The 23,286-nt window shown below is 51.7% G+C and overlaps 7 protein-coding genes across 7 annotated transcripts; 3 read left to right on the top strand and 4 right to left on the bottom strand.

Moving 5' to 3' along the window:
- Nucleotides 1-391: 391 nt before the first annotated feature.
- On the bottom strand, nt 392-2,135 carry COCSADRAFT_31873 (uncharacterized protein). Its single transcript, XM_007695944.1, has 2 exons — nt 891-2,135; nt 392-838 (listed from the first exon to the last, which is right to left on the bottom strand). Exons 1-2 carry the CDS (start codon nt 2,083-2,085, stop codon nt 561-563), a joined length of 1,473 nt encoding a protein of 490 aa, XP_007694134.1. The 5' UTR covers nt 2,086-2,135; the 3' UTR covers nt 392-560.
- A 1,301-nt stretch (nt 2,136-3,436) lies between these two features.
- Nucleotides 3,437-5,577, top strand: COCSADRAFT_78797 (polysaccharide lyase family 4 protein; the record flags this gene model as incomplete). Its single annotated transcript, XM_007696344.1, has 3 exons — nt 3,437-3,660; nt 3,725-5,269; nt 5,370-5,577. The coding sequence occupies 3 exons, from the start codon at nt 3,437-3,439 to the stop codon at nt 5,575-5,577; spliced, it is 1,977 nt and encodes a 658-aa protein (XP_007694534.1).
- A 257-nt stretch (nt 5,578-5,834) lies between these two features.
- COCSADRAFT_206306 (uncharacterized protein) lies at nt 5,835-6,469 on the bottom strand. Its single transcript, XM_007696343.1, has one exon. It carries the CDS (start codon nt 6,385-6,387, stop codon nt 6,010-6,012), a length of 378 nt encoding a protein of 125 aa, XP_007694533.1. The 5' UTR covers nt 6,388-6,469; the 3' UTR covers nt 5,835-6,009.
- Nucleotides 6,470-11,683, bottom strand: COCSADRAFT_206305 (uncharacterized protein). Its single transcript, XM_007696342.1, has 5 exons — nt 11,459-11,683; nt 11,001-11,383; nt 8,001-10,928; nt 7,721-7,950; nt 6,470-7,671 (listed from the first exon to the last, which is right to left on the bottom strand). Exons 1-5 carry the CDS (start codon nt 11,517-11,519, stop codon nt 6,552-6,554), a joined length of 4,722 nt encoding a protein of 1,573 aa, XP_007694532.1. The 5' UTR covers nt 11,520-11,683; the 3' UTR covers nt 6,470-6,551.
- A 1,433-nt stretch (nt 11,684-13,116) lies between these two features.
- On the top strand, nt 13,117-15,216 carry COCSADRAFT_78484 (uncharacterized protein; the record flags this gene model as incomplete). Its single annotated transcript, XM_007696341.1, has 4 exons — nt 13,117-13,897; nt 13,945-13,997; nt 14,047-14,243; nt 14,292-15,216. The coding sequence occupies 4 exons, from the start codon at nt 13,117-13,119 to the stop codon at nt 15,214-15,216; spliced, it is 1,956 nt and encodes a 651-aa protein (XP_007694531.1).
- Nucleotides 15,217-17,233: 2,017 nt separating this feature from the next.
- Nucleotides 17,234-18,487, bottom strand: COCSADRAFT_206271 (uncharacterized protein). Its single transcript, XM_007696340.1, has 3 exons — nt 18,052-18,487; nt 17,704-17,939; nt 17,234-17,624 (listed from the first exon to the last, which is right to left on the bottom strand). Exons 1-3 carry the CDS (start codon nt 18,215-18,217, stop codon nt 17,352-17,354), a joined length of 675 nt encoding a protein of 224 aa, XP_007694530.1. The 5' UTR covers nt 18,218-18,487; the 3' UTR covers nt 17,234-17,351.
- Nucleotides 18,488-20,777: 2,290 nt separating this feature from the next.
- COCSADRAFT_75742 (uncharacterized protein) lies at nt 20,778-21,646 on the top strand (the record flags this gene model as incomplete). The annotated part of the gene is made up of 3 exons (XM_007696339.1): nt 20,778-21,017; nt 21,161-21,295; nt 21,362-21,646. The coding sequence occupies 3 exons, from the start codon at nt 20,778-20,780 to the stop codon at nt 21,644-21,646; spliced, it is 660 nt and encodes a 219-aa protein (XP_007694529.1).
- Nucleotides 21,647-23,286: the final 1,640 nt, after the last annotated feature.

The following is a 23,286-nucleotide window of genomic DNA, read 5'->3' as shown; positions in this document are numbered from 1 at the left end:
GGGACGTTGTTGGTTGGCCAGTAACGCTCGACGGGACTACGCGCTAAATGCTCGGCCCCATCCGAAACAACCTGTTCTGTCGTGTTTGAAACATTATTATGCGAGGATTTGTTGTCTTCATGCTTTGTCCAGTCCAATGAGGTGTGAATATAGCGCGGTAGAGACAGGTCACGTGTCGTATACTCCACCAAAACAAAGACCCATGCGCTTGACCCGAGTAATGACAGGCGGCTTTCAGGTACCAAACAGACATCCCGCGAGGCTGTTGGACAGGAATAATATCTTGGGGCCCCGTTGGCGCGGTAAGATCGGGAGTAACGGAGCCCACGTTGCGGGCCTAAATAGATGGCACCATGCTCCATTGATGAAGTGGGTACTTTTACTTCAAGATACATGCGTACAATTGATAAATTGAAACTGAGATATCACTACCTAGATCAGGCCATCTTTTTGCGACTTTCAAAGTCCTTGTCACTCTGCGACCGTTGTGTTCTGGGAAATGAAGCACAAAACTGAAATCAGCCAGGAATTAGAACGCTTAGGGCGTCTGGTGTTGAGTCTTAGTCGTCTTCATTCTCATCCTCGTGCGCGGCTGCCCAAGGGCTTCTCTTGCGTAGGGATGCTCCTCGCACCTCGAGTACAAATGGTATAGGCGCTAAGCAGATAGCGATAACCGTCAGTACTAAGGTTGCATTTCTAGTGCCGATGTTCAGAAAAAGATGCCTGCCGACAAGTGGAAAACCAGCTCCAGCCAGATTTCGGATAAGTCCGATCCCAGCAAGTGCTGATGCCGAGTATGTTTTATAGGCATCCTCAGTATATGTAAGGGTCATGAGTACTACACGTAAATTGTGAGCATAGGTCGTCTTCAAACCCAAGATAAAACTTACTTAGGGTATAGAAGGACCATCCCCAGAAGGCGCTCGCGAATACTGCAAAGAGCGGGTGTATGTGCGGCGTAGCTGTGAATGCGAAAGCTAAAAGGGATATCGGCAGCACTATAGCGGCTAGTTTTGCATAACGCACCCGTGCTTCTGGGACATCATGACCATCGGCTTGAGCGACACGCCATTGGTAGTATCTTTCTTGAAAGACGTTTGTCATGAGGCCAACCGTTATGCCCACAACTATCCCAAGAAAGCAGATGCCAACGCCAATAGTGTCAAACCCGTAGCCACTTGGTCCAAAAATCATATGAAAAGCGCCATTGAACAGGAATGAAAGCCCGTATAAAAAGCCATTGTAGAGAGCACCAAACTGAACGATGGCTTCAGTGCCAAGAAATCGGAATGGTCTCGCAAGTGCGGTGCCGAAGAGTTGTTTCGGTCCTCGCTGCTTCAGCGCATCCGGCACCTCTAGACTGTCGTCTCCTGTTACTTTGCGCAGCGCTCTCGCCCTTCTCAGCAAAATCACACTGTGTCGGGTCTCTCCCAAAAAGTTCAGAGTTACAACTAAGATGATCCAAAACGCGAAGCAGATGGCCAGCATGATCCGAAACACATCGTGCCATGGTCTGCCCTGTGCAATGAAAGAAAAGAGCACAAATCCAGTTGGACTTCCGCCCGTGGCTGCCCAGAGAAACCAGGACATTGCTGGGCCAGTGTCGTTGTGATGGAAGAGATCTGCGATAGTTCCACCGAAATTCGATATCGTTGTAGAAGAAAAATAGCCAGAGAAGTATCTCAAGACAAGGAACGGTCCTAGAGTCTCAACATATGTCGTTCCCAAAAGCATAAGTAAGAATATCCCATATGACACAATGTACACAGGTCTGCGTCCATAGTACTCTGAGAGTGGTGCTAGAGTCATAGGTCCAAAAGCTAGTCCAAGGACGTACATGCTCAGCCCCAGCAATGCGACGCTGGGAGACACACCCATATCTTTTGCAAAGTCACCCGCGACGGGACTAAATCCACTGGCGCCCCAAGAGACACTCAGATCTATAGGTATTATCGCGGCAACCATAAGCCATTTTCGCGCTGTCGGCCAGTTGCGTGGGTCTTCGGGATCGTTGGGTTCGAATGTTATGACTTTGGCCGGCACTTGGGAGAGTAACGGCTCTCTCTCAGCTTGGGAGGAGCTCATCTTTCCATAGGAAAAAAAATAAGAGAATGAAGGTCTTCTGGCATGTCCAGAGTCAAGGCGCAGCTACGGTGTGTTGCTGCCACGTGAACGTGAGAGATACGGCGATCTAGCGCCGATGATGACGTACCAAGCCATGATTTCATTGGACTAATCCATTCTGTACTACATTTGGGTTCTGATATCTCCACCACTGAACACTCGCATATCACTGCTGAACAAGTTGACGATGCATCGTCTTGATTTACTTAGGATCAATATCTTTGCTAGTCTGAAACTCAAGTTAGCAATTGCTGATTTCCGATTCCAGTACGCTATGCCGTGCACAAGTTTCGTCACTGCATAGCTCCCTAGAATTTAGACTACATATGTTTGTACTTGTTGGAATCAACGCATTTCTTTCCTAACCCTTCTGTGTAGACTCGAACGGATATGAGCCAATCCTCATCGACATTGTATGAGATCTCCTTAGTTGCACTAAGGTCATTTATCATCTATTCTGATAATCAGTCCCACAGTGGCATCAATGACTCGAATTTCCCTACTCTGCCAAAACTAGCAGGCCCGACATCAGCTCAATTCACACAGTATATGGTATGATCCGGCAGCGATTGCCGCATGTGTTGCAGTTGCGCATCGATTGTCGACAATCAAACGGTGTGACTGCATCTTGGTAATACACAATGGGCAAGTAGATGAGCAAGGGGACCCACGAGGAGCTTGTTGCAATGAGAGGTAGGTGTTGTGCTATAGTGCTGGTGCAGTCACTAGATCGAAAGACGTTATGTGTTAGCGCACAGTAGATGTACAGCTAGTATTGCCTTCATCTTGTAATTCATTAACGCACAACCCCGTTGGCATGAGGTACAAATTTTCAGATTTTAGACTAGAGCATGAAGTAATTTGACAAAATTTGTAATCTCTCTCAAAACATCTAAATGTAGTTGATTAAGAAAGACTGGGATGTTGCTGTGTAATTTGGCACACTGTGACCTGCAAATGCCCCTGGCAAAGTACGCACCACTAGGGCTCTCGCAAAGTGTGTCTGGATTCTTGGATAACATCCTAAAAACATAGTATTCATCTCCCGCCCCACATTGACTAGTCAATAATTAGTTCACCGTTTGTCCTATACGCAAGTAAGCGGACGTAAATGGTGGCCGTTTTCGGTCTACATACCACCGAAGGCCCGACTAGCGTATTTATCCTGTATCCCGGACTCCTCCTTTACCCTAGATTTCGACTAGTCCACCCGTGATTCTATATTAATTTTCCCGGATGTTTGGTTATAAACAATGGAAACAAGAACGCCGTCGAGCCAAGCCCGTGTTTGTCGCATCGCTCAGCATCCACCATGCGCGCTATTACGGTCACAGCGACGCTTCTATTCTGTGCCAATACATGGGCCTTTCTGAAAGCCAGTCAAAACAATCGGAGTCTCACTATTGCTAATGAACGTCTGGTTGCATCGGTGAGCAAATCGAAAGGGTATATCAATGTTTTGACACTCGACGGCCAAAACCTTCTCGGAACAGAATCTAGTAATACTGGTGTTGGGCCATATCTTGATTGCTACTGGTTGGTGAAAGTCATGCTCGAAAGGCACAGAGACGATCAACTGACTTTGTCTCTTCAAAAACAGTACCCCGAGTGGCTTCTGGACGCCTGGTCGTGGTAAGGATGTTCAATATCAACTATTCAATGGCACCGACTCAACCGGCACTCCGTACGGCGGTATCAGCATGGGAGAAACGTATGCGCCTACTGGCCAACGGCTGGAGCAATACTGGTTTCTAAGAGAAGGAGAGACCGGGCTCCACACTTTCAGTCGAATAGTATACCACAACGAGACTACGCCGTTTTTGCGGAACCTGCAGGAGTTCCGGACTCTATTCAGACCCAACCATGACCCTCCACTTTTCACTCACTTTGTCACTAACGACAAGTTTTCTGCGCCTCGTCCAGATCTCAACGGACAAGTAGTAGTTCAAGATGCCACCTGGAAGCTCGCCAATAAGGACGATCCATACGTGAAGGGTGTAGGAGACTATTTCACCAAGTACACCTTCCAAGATAGCTGGCGCAACCACCTCGCCCACGGCATGTACGCCGACGGGCGCACCACAAACGGCACCACCTACGGCGCCTGGCTCGTCCACAACACAGTCGAAACCTACTTCGGCGGCCCCACGCACTCGGACCTCGTCGTCGATGGCATCGTCTACAACTACATGGTCTCCAACCACCACGGCGCCCAAACCCCAAACATAACCTCGGGCTTCGACCGTACCTTTGGTCCGCAATACTTCCACTTCAATGCCGGCGGTACCCTCTCTGAGTTGCGTAAAGACGCAGAACAATACGGCCAGCGTCCAGATTGGAACGCACCCTTCTACGACTCCATCGCCCCGCACGTCCCGAACCTCGTTGCTTCCTCCTCCCGCGGTACTTTCGAAGCAAAAATCACTCTTCCTCCAGGTGCACAGAACCCCATCGCCATCCTCACCACCACCGGCCACAACTACCAAGACAACGCTGCAAACAGCACCGCATATCAATACTGGACCCCGATCCCTTCTTCAGGCGCCATTTCCATTCTACGCGTGAAACCAGGATCCTACCGCTTAACCCTCTACGCAAACGCCATATTCGGAGACTACGTCCGCGACTCCATCTCTATATCCCCCTCCCACACCACCTTCGTAAACGTAACATGGACGCCCCAGACAGCGGGAAAGGAGATCTTCCGCATCGGGACCCCAGACAAATCCTCCGGCGAGTTCCGCCACGGCACTACCCCCTCACGCACTCACCCACTGTTGACAGAAGAATACAGACTCTACTGGGCTGCGTACGATTTCATCACGGATTTTCCATCAGGCATCACGTTCAAGGTGGGAAAAGACAATGAGAGTACAGCGCTGAATTACGTCCACTGGTCCGTCTTTGGCGGGAAAGCGAATAGCGTGCGGCCTGTCCCAGTGCCGGATCATGTGTATGATTGGACTTTGCTCTTTGATTTGGGAGAGGAGGATGTGAGGGAGGGGGGCAAAGCGACGTTCACTGTGCAGCTTGCGGGTGCGAAGACAGCGGCGGGGAATACGGATTTAGATACTGGGGAGAGGTGGTCGAATCTTCCACTCACTGTCTCTGTCAATGGTGAGGTTTTGGAGGCATGGGTCGTTCCGTGAGTTTTATCCCTCCTTGTTTCTTTCCACTCCTAGATTGTGCAAGAGGAATGTGTGATTGTTTATGTGCAGAGAAGTAAAGCTAACATAGGGATATAGATACTACCAGTCTTCCTCGTGTGCTGTGCGTTCAGCAGTCTCGTGCTACCATCTGTCGCACAAATTCGAGTTTCCGGGGGACTTGTTGAAGGAGGGGGAGAATGAGATTGTGTTAGGATTGCCGTATAATGCAACGGGAAACGAGAGTGCGGTACTACCCGAGGCGGTGTATGTGCAGTATGATGCGTTGAGGTTGGAGGTGGAGTAAGATTGATGTATTTGGACATATTGTTTGGTAAACGTTGAGGTGGTTATCTAACCTTGGAAATTGAAGTAAAAAAGTTAAATCTTAAGGTGAGAAGAGGATAAAGATGATACTTTGTGACTGAGAGCCGGAAGAAACTGCTTCACTCGCTTTGTCATATGTATAGACTGGCGCTGTATATAAGGTAGCAATCTCCTTACACATACCAGCAATAAACATGCAACAAGACACATCATCACCTCAACCTAAAAACACAACCATTCAAATGACAGACTCTGGTATTTCCGTAGCTACTAAAATCCAATATATGTATATATGTATATATGTATATATACGACTAACCACCACTCATATCGCATTCTCACCGTGTTCCCCCTCTTTCATCGCCATATACGACATTCCCATATCAACCCATCCTTTACAAACTGGCCAACCTCATGGATCCCATGACAAAATCCAAGGGTCCATCCAAACAACAAGAAGCAGAAAATAAAAAGAAGTGGATGTATTTACACAAAAGGAAAATAACCTAGAGTCGTAGGACAAGTCCTTCATCAAAAAAAAGCGCAACGAATGGCAAACAAAAACTGAAAAAGGTATACGAGTGCGCGAAACAGAGATGGAGAAGAGGCAGGTGGTAAAAAAAAAGGAAGGACAGAAAAGATGAAAAGAAAAACAGGCAGAGCAAAAAAACTCAAAACAAGAGTGGGAGACGGGGTGAGGGGGAGGGGGAAACAAAAAACCAAGAAACAGAAAGTTTGAAAAAAAAAGACTGGCAAGGTTTCCCTCCCCCCGCAACGCTATGCAATTCATTCATTTCCCTTTGTATCGCTTTAATTTCTCTTTCTTCTTCTTTTTTGTTCAAAAAACCCCTTTCAAAGAAGCCGAGCACAAAACATTAACATTTTATAATCCTAACCCAAACCCCCCTCCCGCACAAGCGGTTTTCGTTTCGAAACAACCAACCGCAACAGGGACTACCTGGGCGGGCTCGCAGGAGGCGACTTGGGCACTGGAGATTTGGGTACCGGCGGTATGTCTGGTACATCCTCGCTGTTTGGTTGTTGTTGTTGTTGTTGCTGATATTGTCGGAGATGCTCGGGCAGCTCTTCGCGCGTAATCGTTGCTCTTCGTATGGCGTTGCGTAATCGGCTCATGACGGCCGGTTGTGAGTTGGCGCCATTTGCGGCCTGGTAGCTGGTCCGATTGCCCTGGAAGCTGTTTCGGCTGTGCGACGACTCAAGTCGCGTCAGCATGGCTGCCGACGTAAAATCGTTACTCTGCTCGAAACTAGGGCGGACACGGTCCATCGACATGCGCGCACGGTCGTAGCTCGGTCGCACACGGCATTCAGTCGACATGCGGGGGTTGAGTGGAGGACCGTCTGAAGTGGGTGCTGGTGGGAGGCCTTCCATAGAGCGACGGAAGGTGTAGTCTGTGCTGTTGCTGCCGTTTTGGCTTCTTGGGTTGTGCGTCGTGGCCGTGGGCGCAACCGAAGGTGGGTATATTGGTCGTACATCTTCGTCAGTAGGAGTAGCATTTGCGGCCGTGTACTTGGAAGCATCGGCTTCTGGGATGCTTGAGTCTGGTGAAGAAGCGATCTTCTCTGGTGGTGGAGGAATGAATGAAGTGGATTCTTTAAGATAGTCGAATTTGCCTTGTTTGACTTGCTCTCGAATAATGTCGGCATCCAACGGAAAGTACATCTTCTGCGTGGCTTTGAAGATAAAGCGGGGAAGCAAACAAGCCATGGTAGCACACAGAACGTATGCCCAGAAATTGAGGTTTCCGTAGACTTCGGCTCCGGCCTTGTAGAACTGTTGACTGGAAGTAAAGGAGGTGTAGGCGCCAGTCCAGAGCCAGATGAAGAGGGTACTGATGACTACGATGAGGACCATTAACCAATCCCATCGGTAAGTGTTGTACAAAACGTAAATGTTGGCGGCACAAACGGCAGTGGTAGCGGCATAGATACCCATGCGTCGGTACTCGGCAATGTCCAGGCCGTTAGAGGTTGCAAAAGTTGCAGGCTCGAATATCTCGTATAGGAAGAAGAAAGCAATGGCGGATTGATAGATACCATCAACCATGTACGCCCTACGAATACGTTAGAGATTGTCAAGTAATTCTTGAGCATCACACTTACCAAAACTTTGGTTGCGTCCACTCCTTGCGTTCGATACCACGACGATATAGCTGTGGAACAGCCAGAGACACCTTGTCGTCGACATCCTGGTCCAAAACACCCATGACAATAACAGGGAGTGACGTAAACGCCAAGTTGAAGAAGATGATGTATGTGTAGTCGAAAATATACTGGCTGTCAAAGTTTGTGTAAATCTGGTACCAGAAGAGGGCAAAAGTCCAAACAATGTTCTATTGAATGTTAGCATAAGCAAATTAGTCATAATGAGAAAACGGCTCACTTTGTAGAAAAAGTTGGCAATGGTCTCCGCAAGTCTGCGGTACGACCATCTGCCATGAACAAGCACAAGGCGGGTCAAGAAGCGGAATTGGCCAATCGCGTAATCCGAAGACATGACGGCCGCGCGACCCTCAACACCGGCGATACCGACACCAACATGTGCCTCTTGAATCATGGCAACGTCGTTAGCACCGTCTCCAATGGCAAGAGTAAGACAATCCAGTCCAGTCTTGACCATGTTGACAACAGCCGCCTTTTGGCTAGGACTGACTCTGCAGCACAGGACAGATCGACATCTCCTGCAGAGCAAGAGGAACTTTCTCTTGACGGACTCATCCAAAGCCAGCTTGAGTGTGTCTCCATCGATGATGATGGCATGTGTGGGTGGAGGCGGTTCGTGGTCGTTTTGAGCGGCAGCCAGCTCCTCCTCAGAACCCTCGAGACCAAAGATTTTGAGCTTTTCGTCGAGCTGAGCTTCCACGGATGCAACGGCGTCATCTGTTACCTTGAGAATAATGAGATCCATGTCGTTATCGAGCAGGTTGCACGAGAAACCAATGTTGATGGCCGTTTCCACCTTGTCACCAGTCAGGACCCAGAGCTTGATACCTGCCTGACCGAGAAGCGAGATGGACTCTGGTACACCGTCCTGAAGTCGGTCCTCAATAGCGGTTCCTCCTAGTAGCCAAAGGTGGTTTTCGATGCGATCAGACACTTCTTCCAACTTGTCCTCACGTCCCTGGATGGCGTTGGCAGCAACGTCGTAGTCCTTGCTCCACTCTTGGTACTCCTCTTCAGAGATTTCTCTCTGAGCAATACAAAGTGTTCGCAGTCCCTCTCGTGCAAACATTTCCAGGTGCTCTCCAGTATCAGCGCGAAGCTGTTTTTGCTCATTGGGGATCAATCTCGAGTAAATCATGCTGTCAGCACCCTTGCAGAAGAGGATAATCTTGCCGTCGGGCATCCTGATGATTGCGCTCATGCGCTTCCTACTGGAGTTAAATTCGAGCGTATTGAGAACCTGGTACCTGCGCTCCTGTCCCAAGACGTTCAGAATGAGATTGTCATCTTCGCGGCCGACAAATGTGAATCCAACATCACGAGCCGTGGCAACAAGTGCAGCCTCGTCGGGTGATTGGGCCTTGAACTCAATCTTGGGTGGGTCGCCGGGGGTGCGTTCGGTAACAACGGTGTGGCAAAGAGCCAAAGCAAGCATGAAATCCTCATTGGCCCTCTTCTGTTCCATTCCGGCATCTCCGCGTAGATCATCGATGAAGTCGGGCGCAACAAAAGTCAGGTCGTCGTCCCACAGATAAGGATTATCGTGCATCTTCCGGATACCCTCGAGCATGCGCGCACGATCCCTTGCAATTTGATCACGAGCCTTTGCGCCTTCCACCTCGACGTCGATGCCTTGTCTTCGCTGCATTCCGGCTTGGGCTTCGGTGTATGCTTCTCCGTAGGGAACACCGTTGATGGTTGCTTTCTTGAACTCCATGACGTTCTGAGTAAGAGTTCCTGTCTTGTCCGAGAAAATGTATTCGATTTGTCCGACATCATCGGAGATGTTCCAAGATTTCGGGGTACACGGGTAGTCGAGCTTTTCGTAATACATGTTGATGTCGCTGTAGATGAAGAGGGCCTGGAGTGTTCGAATGATTTCCAACGTAATGTAGAGCGAAATAGGGACCAAGTTTTGGAAGAGAATGACACCAGCCCAGAAGGCGATGACACCGTCAGTAGCAGGGGCGCCTCCATATGAGCCATACTCGAAGACGGAGTGCGAAGTGTCGTTCCGAGCCCACGAAACTCCAAGCACAATTCCAGACACCAGACACATGGCGGCCAAGATGAAGAAGTTGTACACGACGTTCCAATTAAGTTCTTTTGAGATGCGGGCTCGCTTACTAGGCGTGATTCCAGAGTTGATCATGATCTTGCTCTCGTCGCCGGTGAAGATGACTACTCCCAGAATCCACTCGGTGTTTCGCAATTGACATCCACGGAGGACCAGATTGTTGATGGAAATGGGCTCGATCATTTCGTAGGGTTGCGCCTCGGGGTCCTTTGTGTTGTGTTGCTGCCACCGGATGGCTGCGCTGTATGAATAAAGGTTCGAGTGGGGGCCTTCACTCTCAATGACGAATTCAGCGCGTTCGCAGTGTCGAGCGTGTCGTACATCGCGGGTACAGTGCAGTGCGCTGCGCACCTTGAGGTTCGTCTCGCCGTCCAGATTCTTAGTTTCGACATAACAGGCGCCATCATCGGAAGATGTGGAAAGGACAATGACGTCGGCGGGGATTTCTTCGTTGTTGTATAGACGCACAAAATCGCCAACCTGGACGTTCTTCCACGCGTCCTTCTTGAAGCGGGCTTTTTCAGGGACGGACTTGTAAGGGTTCAAGACGCTTCCCCAAAACTTCTGAGTGATCTCGGGTTTGGAGTCAGCGCCGCGAATCTTGTCGTTATCTCCGGGTCCTAGAGGCCAGGATGGGGACTGGGTAGGGGACTGTCCAGGCAGAGGTGAAGGGACTGGTGTCATCTGAATGTCGCCTTCGTTTCCCAAGTACGACTCGGTATGCGACACAACCGAGGATCGGCGAGCATCGATTGAAGGCCGGGTGACGTCGACGGCCCTGTCGCTACCCTGCTTTCCCTTTCCACCTTTAACGCCCTTGATTAGCCGCCAGGTTGTGACTATGCTCTTGGTTGTCGCCTTCTTGATCCGGCGCCATAGCGATATCGAGTCTTCGGCCGTATTGACATTGTTGAAGTCGACAAGTCGGTGGACTGGGGCGTTGTTCAGCTCCATGTCGAGGACGGTTCTGCGCCAATCCTCAACGGCATCCTTAATGGCAGTTACGACGAGAATGACAATGAGGGGCACTGCGTTAAGCGCTGGGTTCGAGGCACCGAAGATGGAGAAGATCTAGAGGGGTTGGGGTCAGTTTTGGGGAGAGATGAATGGGCAGAGGGGGGGAGCGAGTGGGCGAAAACATACACCCAGAATGATAATGAACAAGAAGTAGACATTGGCAATGTTGTGGAACTGGAACCACAGATTCTTTGGCACGAAACTGAGAGGCGTATATTTGGCGGTTCTTATCTTGTTGCGGGCGTATGATTCGAGGGGATGGCCTTCTTCGTCGCGCGCACTCTGGGGCAAGGGCACGTTGAAGTAGACTTTGCGACCTCCTTCGTTCTCGTCCACTTCGGGCTCGACGTCATCTGAACCTTCGACCGACTGGTCGCCGTGCTGGGAACCGTCTTCCTTGCCGAGCGAATATCGCTTCTCTCCTCCCGAGCCTATGCGCCGGTGCAGGCGTTCCTTGAGAGAGTTTCGCTTGATGGCGGCTTTTGTGCCCGTCGCGCGATGTGTGGCCCCTACGAGCAGTGTCAGCACAAGTCGCAGCCGGGCAGGCGGTAAGCAGCGGGTTCAAGAGCAAGCAGGCGACTCACATCGGATGCGCTTCTGGGGGTGCGAGACCTCAGTCTCGTCGGGCTCGTTTTGCAGCGGCATGGTGCTTGTCGTCGGGGGAGCTGCGGAACGGCAGGGGAGGCAGCAGCCTGAGCCAGAAAGGCTCTATGCGGTGATGCAAGCCAATTCGAGCTGTGCACGGGACGTGGGTGTGACGATGTGTTCAGTACATGTGGTGACGGACGTGCGGGCGGAGAGGGGAAGGGCGATCGGGTGGTTGTGGTAGGTGTGGTTGTTGTTGTTGTGGCGGGAGGGTGAGAACAGATGGATGGTTGACGGGCGCGGATATTAGAAGCCGGCGGACGAGAAACAGCGGTTACAAAGACCAAACGGTAGTTTAGGCTGGGCGCGGCGCGCAGCCGGAGAGCGATTATGCGGCTGTGCCGCAATGGGAATGATTCAATACGGGTGCAATGGCGACTGTAACAGCGACGTGGATAGCAGCGACTGACAAGATGCAGGGCAAGCAAGCAGGAGGGGAAACGGGGGCAGAGGGCGCAAGTACGTTATTGTTGCTTTGCCAGACCCTTGACGGGGTGCTTTGCTTTGCGCTGGCTTGGCTGTCCTGGCGGGTGTCCTTTGCTTTGGCTTTGGTTTTGGCTTTGCTGATTGCTTACATACTACAGCGACAGCTCAAGCAGCGATGCGGGAAGGGAAGCACACGCCTCATCCTTTTGCTCGGCCGGCCGCTACGGGCTCGCCCAAGACGCAGCGGCGCTAGGTCGCCTCTTGTTTCCGGAGGTCCGCCCTGCGACCTGACCGTCCGAAGCACGCGTACCAACGACGGGCGGCAGGCCATGGCATTTGGTGACGCGTGGCCCGTCTCTGCCAGATGGCCAGAACAGGACGTGTGTCTATGTATTTAGTACGTAGCGCCGCCGTGGTCTCTAGTAAGCCTACGGCTGTGCGTAAAGTGCATTATCAATGTGCAATATCGACATGCACCATACAGACGTAGAAACCCATGGACCAAAAGTCAGCCATGCCATCAGCATGCGCCGTCTCAGTCAGCACCGGGATGGTTGGCTGACGGGGACAGCCACCACGTCGCGCGTCATTTTTCGCCCTTTATTTGTCCCCTTCTGTTCCCCGACTCCACTCGAGGCTCTGCATCTGGGTGAGGCGGGAGATGGTCGGGTCCGAGTCCGTCTGTGCTGCTGCTTTGCCCTCGTTGCCATGCTCCATCCGACCACCCTCACCGTTGCACTGGTCCACAAATAGCACATACACACACCCTCTGTAGCACCCCGTAATCAGCCAAACCCCTCCAAACAGCCTTGTTTTCAGCCCCAGCCCCAGCCTCAGCCTGCGCCCACTGACCCGGGACGCAGACAACCTGCGACGTTAGCTGCCAAACCATGTGTGCGCCAAACAGCGAGCATACTGGCACGGATGCCGGCTGAGGCGCCAGTCCGGCCAGCCTATGTCGTCAATGCCCAAATCGGGTTAGTATCTCGGTCTCGGTCGAAAGCGCCCACCGCCCCCGACGTCTATCGTAGTATACTTTTAGTAAGAGCATCACGTGACACCGTGCCAGAGCTTGCTGCCCGCTAGACGCGTGACGCCGCCTCTTGACTGCACCCCACCATGGAGCCATACACCACCAACCACCGTATATAACCCCACAAGCCATCAAGTCATGAAGCCGCACAAGAAAAGCATCCGTGACTTCTTCTCCCCTGCCCCACCCAACAACGCCCACGCCGCCCCGCCGCAAACAAATATACATACCCCCGCACCATCACAGACAGCGCCAGTCCCAGTCCCAGTCCCACCCACCACCAGCAGGCGCATTACCTCCAATGGCACAGAGGTCGTGCTCAATTCAGACTCCGACGATGACTCGCTGCCCGATCTCGACTTTGGTATCACTGCCCCGAAGCCCAACCCCCCAAAGACGGCCACAATCACCACCCGATGCAAGCGCACCTCTGCCAACGACGACGACGGACTACGCATACCCACCAAGAAGGCCAGGGACGACAAGAAAAAGTTCGACACCCTAGTGCAGACGGCTCAGAAGAACCTCGAGACTGAGCGCAGGATCCAGGAGCACAAAGCCGTGCTCAACAAGGCTGTAGAAGAACCAGTGACCACGCGAATCACCATCAACGAGGAAACACTAGGCCAGGCCGTGCAAGATGACGACGATGACCCGCACAAAGCCCATCGGCTCCTTCAAGCCATGCAGAGAACAAACGCTACGCAAATGGAAACCGTCTTTTACTTTTTTGAGCATGACGTAGGCACAATCCCTATGCAGACCAAGTTCCCCATCAATATCCTTCCCCAGCATCGCTGGGCTTCAAACTTCCAGCGGCCCGACACCAGAGACCAGGCATTCATGACCGGCTTTGCACAGCATATTTTCCGTGTCCAAGAGCTTCCCAAAGAGCTGGCCTCCTGGATGATTGATCAAAGTACGCGCACCGCCTCATTATTATTTTTCCTACACTAATCCTTGCAGTTTGTTACAACCAGAATGAGGCACTTAATTGCAAGTACCTTGAAATCCTCCAGGTGGCGTCTTACCCATGTTTAACGCAAAACAACTTCTAACATTCGTCAGGCTCACCATGACCATCTCCATGACCTGCTCGACGCACAAAGACTCGACGCCATATTCAAAACCATAGGCACCAATATCACACAACTCGAGGCTAAAACTCAGCTGCTTCCGCTATCTGTTCCACAATCTGAAATCAAAACATTCATTCCGCCATTTTTGAAGCAAATCGCTGGACTGCTTACACAAGCCGCAACATGGTAAACACAAGAGGTTCCGACAAAGCGTACTGTCATTGACGCCCGCAGGTTGCAAACAGCCACTCGCAGCCACGCATTATATCTACTATGTCACGTATGCTTGGATACCCGTGTTACCGCAGACTTTGATATACTGCATGCTGTACAAGACGCCATGGAAGCCATCATCTGCAATTTCGCCGACAACAAAAAGCTAATATCAGGCGTAGGAGGCCCTCCTCTACAAGACGATGCACCCTTTCTAATCGTCTCCCAGCTAAACACAATCATACCCCAGCTACTTACCAAAGTCACTCATCCCGTGTTACAGAGAAACTTGACCTGTGCCCTTCCAGCCATGTGTCCATTGACCGCATACCTGCAGCGCCATCTGGCTTTTTCGTTCCTGCTTCACCCTACACCAGTCAGCATGTCTCTTGCAGATGACAAGGCACATGACCTTGTACTTGACCACATTACAAAATCACCTGACTTCTTCATAAACAAGAATACTGACTATGGTCACCTCGCCGCCCGGCTGGCCCTTCTCGACATCGCCATTGGACCAGGGCTCTTGGCTGTGCCGTACCAGCCGTTGTCAAGTTCAGCACCATCCGAAGCAGGCTCTTCCCCAATTCATGCTCCAGTGCCGGCTTCATCAGAGGTCAGGCAGTTTAACGAGCAGATCGATGCACTTGCGCAACAAATCAAGCTCCTAGGCAATTCTATTGTCGAAGCTGGCGCAGTGGTGGACATTGCCATTCTAGAAACCAAAAACTCTATAGAGCGAATGTGCGCACGATTGGAACACGCGTCGCGAATAGGTGGCAAGAAGATTCACGACGTTTTTGGGAGCGACGAGGAAGATAGCCAGCTCCGGCTCAGCAAGTTTTTCAAAAAAGCACACAAGTCATCGCCATCTGCACCCTCGCGCGGCATCTTCAAGCAGAATGAAGACTCTGATCTTGACTTGGTCGATGGTACACAGACCTGAAAACAGCTCGCTGTTCGGACACTATTTACTCCCAGACCCCACGTTCCCAAAGCATGCCGTCAGCCATGACCGACAATCAAACCTCGTTCATACCAGTTGCGCCATGATGGCAGCAACCCCTGCACCCCTCAATCAGAAGCAATTCCCACCGTCGTCGGCTCAGTGCTTGGCATTGTTGGGTTCCACGCAACGCTCTCAGGGGGATCTGCAGGAGCAGGTACGTGTCGTATCCCCGCGTCGCCCGAGCCACCCTCATCAAAAGGTGCAACGATTTTCGACGCTCATTTCATGCACGCAAGCCGTGATTTCCTTCGGGCGAAATTGCCAAGGCGGTCTAGAAAGAGAGACGAGGCTCCAACCGCTGCCTGAAAAGGAATCTCTTCAAACGTCCACCCCTTCGCTTGGTCGCGTCCAAGCCACGGCAGCCAATATCTGCAGACAGGCAGATGAAACCCCACTTTGCCTCTCGCACATGCACCTCTAGTCCTCACCTCCCAAAAATGTTCAAGCTCGTCCTGCCCGCCTGTCGCCTGTCGCCTGTCTCCTGTCACGCTGCATGGGGGGCTTGCTGCGAGACGGCGGCCTTGTTCATGCAAGCTAGGTGCTGGTCAGTCGTCGTGGGTGGGGGTGCGTTGCTTAGTTCCCGTTGTACCCTGAAAAAACTACGCTTGTTGCATTGACTCAATTCCATCACGTGTAAGCCATAATGCCACTCGTATTTTCTGTGTGTTGCTTGCCTTGTGCTTAAAACTATTGATTATACCCCTCCCCCCATGCTACTTTTTTTTGGGATTAACAGCCCTGTAATGAGATACAAGCATGGGATCTTGGTCCATCCTTGGTTATATGCACGGTTCTTTTTGCGCTCCTGGTGCGCACAGTAGAATAACGGCATGTGGGGTGAGGCGGCGGGATATTGGAGCAAGGGAGCGCGACGTTCGGGTACCGACATGCGGCTCTGTAACACCACCTCTGACTCTCCGAGATGCTTTGTCCGGTTTTGAAAGTGAGAAGACGGCGTGTTGGACTAAATGTAAGAGGAGCCTGATAGTTTGTTGACCTGTGAAATGGATAGCTTGTGGAAGAGTGATGTATGCTTTTTTTTCTGGCTTTGTGCGGGGTTGGAATGGTTCTTGCATTATGGGTGGTGGTTAATCGGTATTTGTTTGAGTTGCAGATGAAGAACAGTATACACCCAAAAAAAAAAGAGAGACAACAATACTATTAAATATAGTGATACTGTTGAATTGGAAATAGTATAGCCTCTATACTTAATTCTACTCTTCTTTTCTTGCTCCCCTTACAAATGCCTGTGAGTAGGCATTCCGTGAACTTGTTAAGCAAAATATACAACTTCAAGAATAATTACAATGACATCGTACTATACCGTGGTGTTTCTCGCAAAACCTGGACTACGCTAGCAACTAACCGAACAAACAACATTATTATCTTTCTTAATACGTCCCCAAATTATGAATGAGAGAGAGAACAACAACCTGCAAGGGCTCACGTCACTGGAAATCGTAAGTTGACAAGAGCGATACAATATCACCGTGTACACGCATCACTTGGAAAAAGAAGAAGAAAAGTAAAAGAAAAGAATGAGAGAAGAGAAAAAATGGGAGCATACGACGTGTTTTACGACCCTTGTACCGAGGGAAATAAACATTAACTATTACACGCATTGTGTGTTGTAGTCTGGAGCAAATCACTTTTCAATCAAAAGATGCGTGTGCAAAGGAGTTAAAACTAAACTCTTATTCTCAGCCTTTTATGTACAATGAAAAAAAAAACGTACGCTACGTAGCTCAGGCAGTATATCTATATGAAAAAAAAGACGATCCACGACGTTTAATAAATCAGAAAGCGAGGAAAAGAAACGAAGATATGATACTTTAAAACCCCGAGTTTTTGTTCAGCACTGCTGAAACTCTTTCTTTTTTATTAATGTTTCCCTCCCACTCACTGACAGCCCATTTACATCACCTAGGAAGGAAGAGAGAAAGGGTTAAGGAGAGGAAAGGAAAAAAGAAGAGGAAGGAATGGTAAGATGTCCCTCCCCTCACCTCTCCCACCTCCCACCCACTCCTCCTCTTTCTCTTTCTCTTTCTTTCCTAATCATGCTTTACTCCACCTTACAACCCACCAAACCCATTCTTCTCATCAATGTGCCTGTAGCGCTCCTGCTCCATACGGTACTTGAGCACCATGGCAATGCACAGGACAAGAATGACATCGACACCAACGATACCAAAGGCAGCCGTGAAGATCTGATCGAGGTACCTGTTTGCAAAGGATGAGAATTTGCCGATGCAGCCGCCCTTTTGCGCGGCGACGAGCGTGTTTTGGCAGGTGCTGTCTTGGACAAAGGGTGGCGTGGTTGAGTTTACGTAGCCGCAGCAGTCGAACTGTGTTTGGCGTTAGTCACAACCCCATATATATATAACTCTCAAATCGGATTGAAGAGAAGAAGAAAAGAAAACCTACACGTTGCTGCAACAGAGACTGGATAAGAGGAGACTCGCCTCCCCAGAGGGCACTGAGGTTCCTACGCGTCTCGAGGGTTTCGACCCAGATGGCGACACCGAGGCCGAGAGTAAAGGTGGCGCAGACGACGACGAGCCAGCCTTGGATGCGGAGCCAGCCTCGGTTGTTGGGCAGGAAGAGGCCGGGGAGGGAGAGGAGGAAGGTGACGAAGACGAAGATGGCGTTGACGACACCAGCTAGAATACATTGTTAGTTTGATGATGTTGGTGTTGTTGTTGTAGCAGTTTCAAGACTGATAGGTCGGATATATCAAAATGTCACTGGTGTTCACTAGGGATCGGTCCGTACCTGTCAAGGGACACTGTCCAAGCAGCAAGTTCTTAGTGACATTATCGACAGTAGGACTGGCACGCATCGATTGCTCAGAGATGAGGGAGAAGCCCAGCAACAACCCTCCACAGCCGGCAAAAAGCAAGTCCATGCCCACAAACGTCATCATCAGCTTGGTCGGCATCTTGGCGGTTGGATACGGTCAAAAAAGGGGAGTGTGAGTGGACTTGAAAGTTGGGAAGACCTCCAAAGAAACAAATAAAAAAAGAAGAAGAAGAGAAAATAGGAATAGAGAATGGAAGAGAGTTCGTCCGGCGTACTCGGTGATGCTAACCACTGCGTCGAGCGAGTGAGTGAGTGACGGGTAAAGAAGATTAGATGTAAGAAAAGAGGAGGGGGAGAAGAGAAGGAGAGGGAGAAAGCACGACCAGCAAGCACACAGCAAAAAAAAAAGTGGCGTCACAAACAGAAAGACAAGTCACGGCATTAGGGGTGTTAAGGGCCAGCGTTAAGAGCCTCTGCGAGGGGTTGTGTTGCAGTTTGCAGACATGACGATGCGTGTGAGGTTTCAGTAGTGTTGGAAGCAAGAGCGTGGGCCAATGAGGACGCCACAACGGGCATTGTGGTTCGATGTTTTGGCGCTTGCGACGTCGGTGCGGCCACAGAAGGGGAGTGGAGCAAGTAGAATACTTATGGAGAGCAAGGTGAGTGATGCGACATGACGGTTTGCGTATGTATGAAGTATATGGAGTACATGAAGAATGGATGGATGGACGTTGATGGGCGGCAGTGGTTTGGGGGAGTGGGGGTCACGTGGGTAAGAGTGAAGCAAAGCGGTCGACGGATGGCTTGTCGAGGGCTGGCGGGTAGGAAATGTGCAGGCGGCAGGCGCCACCAACAGTACAGGGAGACAAGGGAAGGCGCTCAGCAGGTGAGGAAGGCTAGACCGGGCAGCTGGCGAAACGAGACCGCACGGGGAAGGAGGCTAAGGGTGGTGCTTGCCCAGCGATGCAGGCCACGGCTTCCCAGTCGGGGGCCCACCAAGCACCTGCACCGTCCAAACACAGGGCCGCCTCGGGACGTTGGATTGCACCAAGCAAAGTGTCGGCCGCCGTAGCAGTCAGTGGCAGCTGTCGTCAAGGGAGGCGATGGATGATGGATGGATGGATGGGTCTGCATGCACAAGGGCTGCCCATCGCATTCGGGGGTTTAGGCAGGTAGGCAGGTGGCATGCATGGCCGTGGGTAGTAAGTAGTGTAGCCCGTGGTGCTAATGCTGAATGACTGGCCAACGGGCCCTTAGCTACTTAGTCCTGACAGCGACACTCTCTCTCATACACGCCCTAGCCTGAGAGTCGAGCGTAGTTAGGTGAGTAAGCCGTGCGTCGTGTGTCTGTGAGTGTCTTGCAAGTATAGGCCGACCCGAGGGTGGGCAACCGACATTCACCAGTTGACCGTCAATCTGACTTGAGCGGGACTAGCGCTACCATCTGGCCAATGGCGGGCGTTGCAAGTCCCGGGCCGTGCCCAGCTGGCGTCTAGCGCAGCCCTCGGCCTCACGGACGGCGCTGTTTTTGTGTGGGAGGGCCGTTGCTGTTCATCTCCAAAAGCGACCTGACAGGCCCAGCTGGTCCAGACGCCCGTACTGGCCCTCTGCCTGCCCGATGCCCGCTCGTCGACAAAAATGTATGTAGGAAGCCATGGCGACGGCAGTGGTCATGATGGTGATGAATACAACAACACCAGCCAGCAGCCTGCGCCGTCGCTGGTCGCGTTTGCAGCCAGCCCGCCACCAGGACTGCGATTCCTGTTCCGATCTGCGATTCAGAGCAGTGACCAGGGTCGCGCTCAAGCGGCATCCGCCCCCAGTTGCCAGTGGGTAGTTGACGGCCTGCCCGCACCAAAGCAGCCAAAGCAGCCGTCCAGAGAAATACTTGACCACTCCCGCCGTTTCATTCCCAATCCCGTTCGTCCCTTTCCTTCTCAAGACAGCTCGCGGGCTATACCTAACACCTCGACGCTGCACCACTCTTTTCTGTCCCTGCGTGTCCGCGCCTGGCATACCGCGGCCCAGCTCCCCACAGCGAAAAGGCAGGGTCACGAGAACCACACGCGCCCGCCCATTCTACTTGCTACTCTCTCTCCACACACACACATCTACTACCACCTCCATTCCCCAACGGCGCGCGCGAAAAGCAACACGCCCGGCCAGCAACTGCAGAAAAGAAAAGAAAAGAAAAGTCACACAACGAGGTGCGTACTTTCCGTCACGAACCGTCACCCCTACCCTGCCCTCCCCTTCCCTTTCCCTTGGCCTGGCCTGCCTACCTGCCTGGCCCCTCGCACCCCGGTCGCGCAGGTCAGTGTGGTCACGCTGGCTAGCACCCCCCCCCAGCCACTCCCTGCCGCACGGCTCGCCGAGTAATTAGCGCTTTCCGCCGGCAGCACCGTGCGACCGAGCGTGCCCTCCCCGCGCACCTTTCCTTGCCATTTCCTGCTGCGCCATCACATAGGGACCAGCGCCCGATCTTTTAACAGGCCGCGCTTCCTTTTCCTATTGAGGTCAACCTTTGAGTCTAACCAAACTCAACCTGTCTGCAGTTCGTTCTGTAACATTTTGCAAGCCCGCCCAAACCACACAAGAACGCCTGCCAACTCCCCACACTCCGCCGCATCCAGTTTAGGGCCCTCGTCCGCCAAACACTGCCGGTAACCACCAACACACTGCCGTCCTCGACAACCACCATGGCCAGCGAAATCACCGAGCACGACCAGAACGCGTCGCCCTCCGTCCACGACGACGGAAATGGCTCTCTCGGCATGGAGAACCGCGGCGTCAAGCGTGCGCGCGCTGCTGCCGACGACGATGACGACGACGACGATAAGCCCGGCCGCGAGCGAAGAAAGATTGAAATCAAGTTCATCCAAGACAAGTCGCGTCGGCATATTACCTTTTCCAAGCGCAAAGCTGGTATCATGAAGAAGGTACGTTTTGTCGTCAAAAACGCTCGTTTTTTTTGTTGTCCCTGTGCGCGCCGCGCGAACACATCCTTCACACGCATCCATCTACACTCCCCACCTGCGCAACCAAGAAGCCCTTCTTTTGCTAACCATGGCAACCCTCACAGGCTTACGAATTATCCGTCCTCACCGGTACCCAAGTCCTGCTGCTCGTCGTCTCTGAGACAGGTCTTGTCTACACGTTTACCACACCCAAGCTGCAACCGCTTGTCACCAAGCCCGAGGGCAAGAACCTCATCCAGGTAAGGCTGCTCTGTTCCTCTTTCAACCCAATCCCTTTCGCATTCCATTACTAAGCACACCCGCAGGCCTGTCTGAATGCCCCAGAGCCCTCAAGTGGTGATGCAAACGGTGTCGACAACGACACGGTCGAGTCGCCCGAGGACAACCATGCCCAAGTGCCACCGGGTCAGCCCCGCATGCCCCCCAACAACCAGGCCATGCCTCAAGCCTACATGACCCCAGAGGCTGCTCTGCACTACCAGAGCTATCTGCAACAGCAACAGCAGCAGTCAAACCAGTACCCCATGGCGCAACAAGGCATGCCCCGCCATCCTGGAGGTCACTATCCCCAGGACCAGAAGCTGGGTTAGACGTTAATACATGTATACTTCTACCGGTTCGGTAGCAGGTCAACTCCTCGCAAGGCGCATAGTAACTGGATATGGATACCCACATAATGGCAAAAAAGTAATCACGGTGTCGCTCGGCGAGCGGTCGCGCCGATGTACGAGATGCGGAATTTCGCATTACAATGGCGGTAGCAGCAGTGGTAGCAGTAGCAGCGGCACGATGTCATGTGGGCACGCAATGTTGGAGAGAAATGCAGTTGCACTTGCCGGACGACTGTATGTCCTTACGCGGATATTGGCGTGGTGTGGTGTTTTCTTTGTTCTCATCTCCTTTTGCTATCACCCTCGACATCTCTAGCATTTGGTGTCTCATTTAGCAGGTACTGTTTAGATCAGATCTCTCTCTCCCTCTCTCTCGCTGCCCATGGCATCGGGTCGAATGCAGTACGATAATTCACTCTACGCTTCACCTTTTCACTTTTGTCCCGTCCGTTCGTGGGCCGCTACTTCCCTGTAAGCCTAGTTTGGTCTGGGCATTGCTTCCTGTTTTGTCGCCCCATACTTGCCTTTCTGGGAGAAGATGACGTGCCCATTGCCCCAACACCAAACTCTCCGTACTATTTGATCATGCGGTTAACCATTTTTTATAATCGGCTTGTTCACCAACCCTTTTGAAACCACAATGTAGCCCCCAACAAACTCAAGACTAGTGACACCACCCAACATACACACACACACACACACACACACATACACACTACTTACACGCACTCTCTCCCACTGCTCTACCCACACCACAGTACTATTGCTAAACTACACTCGGGACACGAGGTCTGAGGATGTAACGTTACCTCTAATCTCGTGCACGACTCGCCCAAGGTTTGTTGCAAGGTTTCCTTTGCGGTCCGTTTAGAACACAGATTCCAAAAAAGATGCCCTCGAGGTTCCGTTACACCCGCGAATGCATCCCTTTTTGTGAAGCCCTATGTATACGCAAAGAGGACTCGAAGCGATCAGGAAACCCTGGCTACATGAACACATTTGAAATAGGGGAGCAATCGTCTTCGCCTTTTGCTTCAATATGAGTACACAGGTGGTACGATGTCGGTGTACACGTATGCGGAACACAGGCAGCCCACCGGTGCGAGCGCTCCCGCCACCGGCAAGTTCGGAACTTTACCAAAGAGCCGTGCACCTATAAAGAGGGTGCTCGAGAGAATGCAAAAGAGCGCCACAGTCGGGCGAATGAGGCTTGTGGGAATGACGAAAATCCCTATGGGTGCGCAGACGAAGATTATCAGCACTCAAAATCAGGGTCCTGTCCTTTTCTTTTTTCAGACAACGCACATACCCAGACAAGGTAACTACTTGATGAGACAGAAGCATGGCGTGTGTCGGACCACAAGTCTTTTATCACGCTGACTACTACTGCCGCCATAGGGCTGACCTTTTTTTCCCTGCCAGCTACCGCAAGGCCACAGTGACGGACCGCTCCGCTGAACCTCTCCACCTAAAGAGACATACGGCGTAACTACAGTGCAACAAGAAAGCCTCTCACCTTGTACTCTTTCTTCTTCTTCTGTCCACGGTGCTCATAGCCAACGATTTTCTCGAAGACATGGGGGGGGGAGTCTGAGCATGGATTGTGCAGACCCACCAGC

Source organism: Bipolaris sorokiniana (assembly GCF_000338995.1).
Source record: "Bipolaris sorokiniana ND90Pr unplaced genomic scaffold COCSAscaffold_1, whole genome shotgun sequence".
NCBI classification, from domain to species: domain Eukaryota; kingdom Fungi; phylum Ascomycota; class Dothideomycetes; order Pleosporales; family Pleosporaceae; genus Bipolaris; species Bipolaris sorokiniana.
Note: the sequence above shows the minus strand (reverse complement) of the source record. Positions and strands in the feature narration are given on the sequence as shown.

What these genes read in the sequence shown, in the direction of transcription:
- COCSADRAFT_31873 (XM_007695944.1), bottom strand. Translation starts at nt 2,085, where the DNA reads ATGAGCTCCTCCCAAGCTGAGAGAGAGCCGTTACTCTCCCAAGTGCCG. An exon ending in ATGGTCCTTCTATACCCTAA is followed by an intron (nt 839 to 890) that starts GTAAGTTTTATC and finishes ATTTACGTGTAG; the next exon opens with TACTCATGACCCTTACATAT.
- COCSADRAFT_206306 (XM_007696343.1), bottom strand. Translation starts at nt 6,387, where the DNA reads ATGAATTGCATAGCGTTGCGGGGGGAGGGAAACCTTGCCAGTCTTTTT.
- COCSADRAFT_206305 (XM_007696342.1), bottom strand. Translation starts at nt 11,519, where the DNA reads ATGCCGCTGCAAAACGAGCCCGACGAGACTGAGGTCTCGCACCCCCAG. An exon ending in CCCCCAGAAGCGCATCCGAT is followed by an intron (nt 11,384 to 11,458) that starts GTGAGTCGCCTG and finishes CACTGCTCGTAG; the next exon opens with GGGCCACACATCGCGCGACG. An exon ending in TTGCCAACTTTTTCTACAAA is followed by an intron (nt 7,951 to 8,000) that starts GTGAGCCGTTTT and finishes AACATTCAATAG; the next exon opens with AACATTGTTTGGACTTTTGC.
- COCSADRAFT_206271 (XM_007696340.1), bottom strand. Translation starts at nt 18,217, where the DNA reads ATGCCGACCAAGCTGATGATGACGTTTGTGGGCATGGACTTGCTTTTT. An exon ending in TGGACAGTGTCCCTTGACAG is followed by an intron (nt 17,940 to 18,051) that starts GTACGGACCGAT and finishes AATGTATTCTAG; the next exon opens with CTGGTGTCGTCAACGCCATC. An exon ending in AGTCTCTGTTGCAGCAACGT is followed by an intron (nt 17,625 to 17,703) that starts GTAGGTTTTCTT and finishes CGCCAAACACAG; the next exon opens with TTCGACTGCTGCGGCTACGT.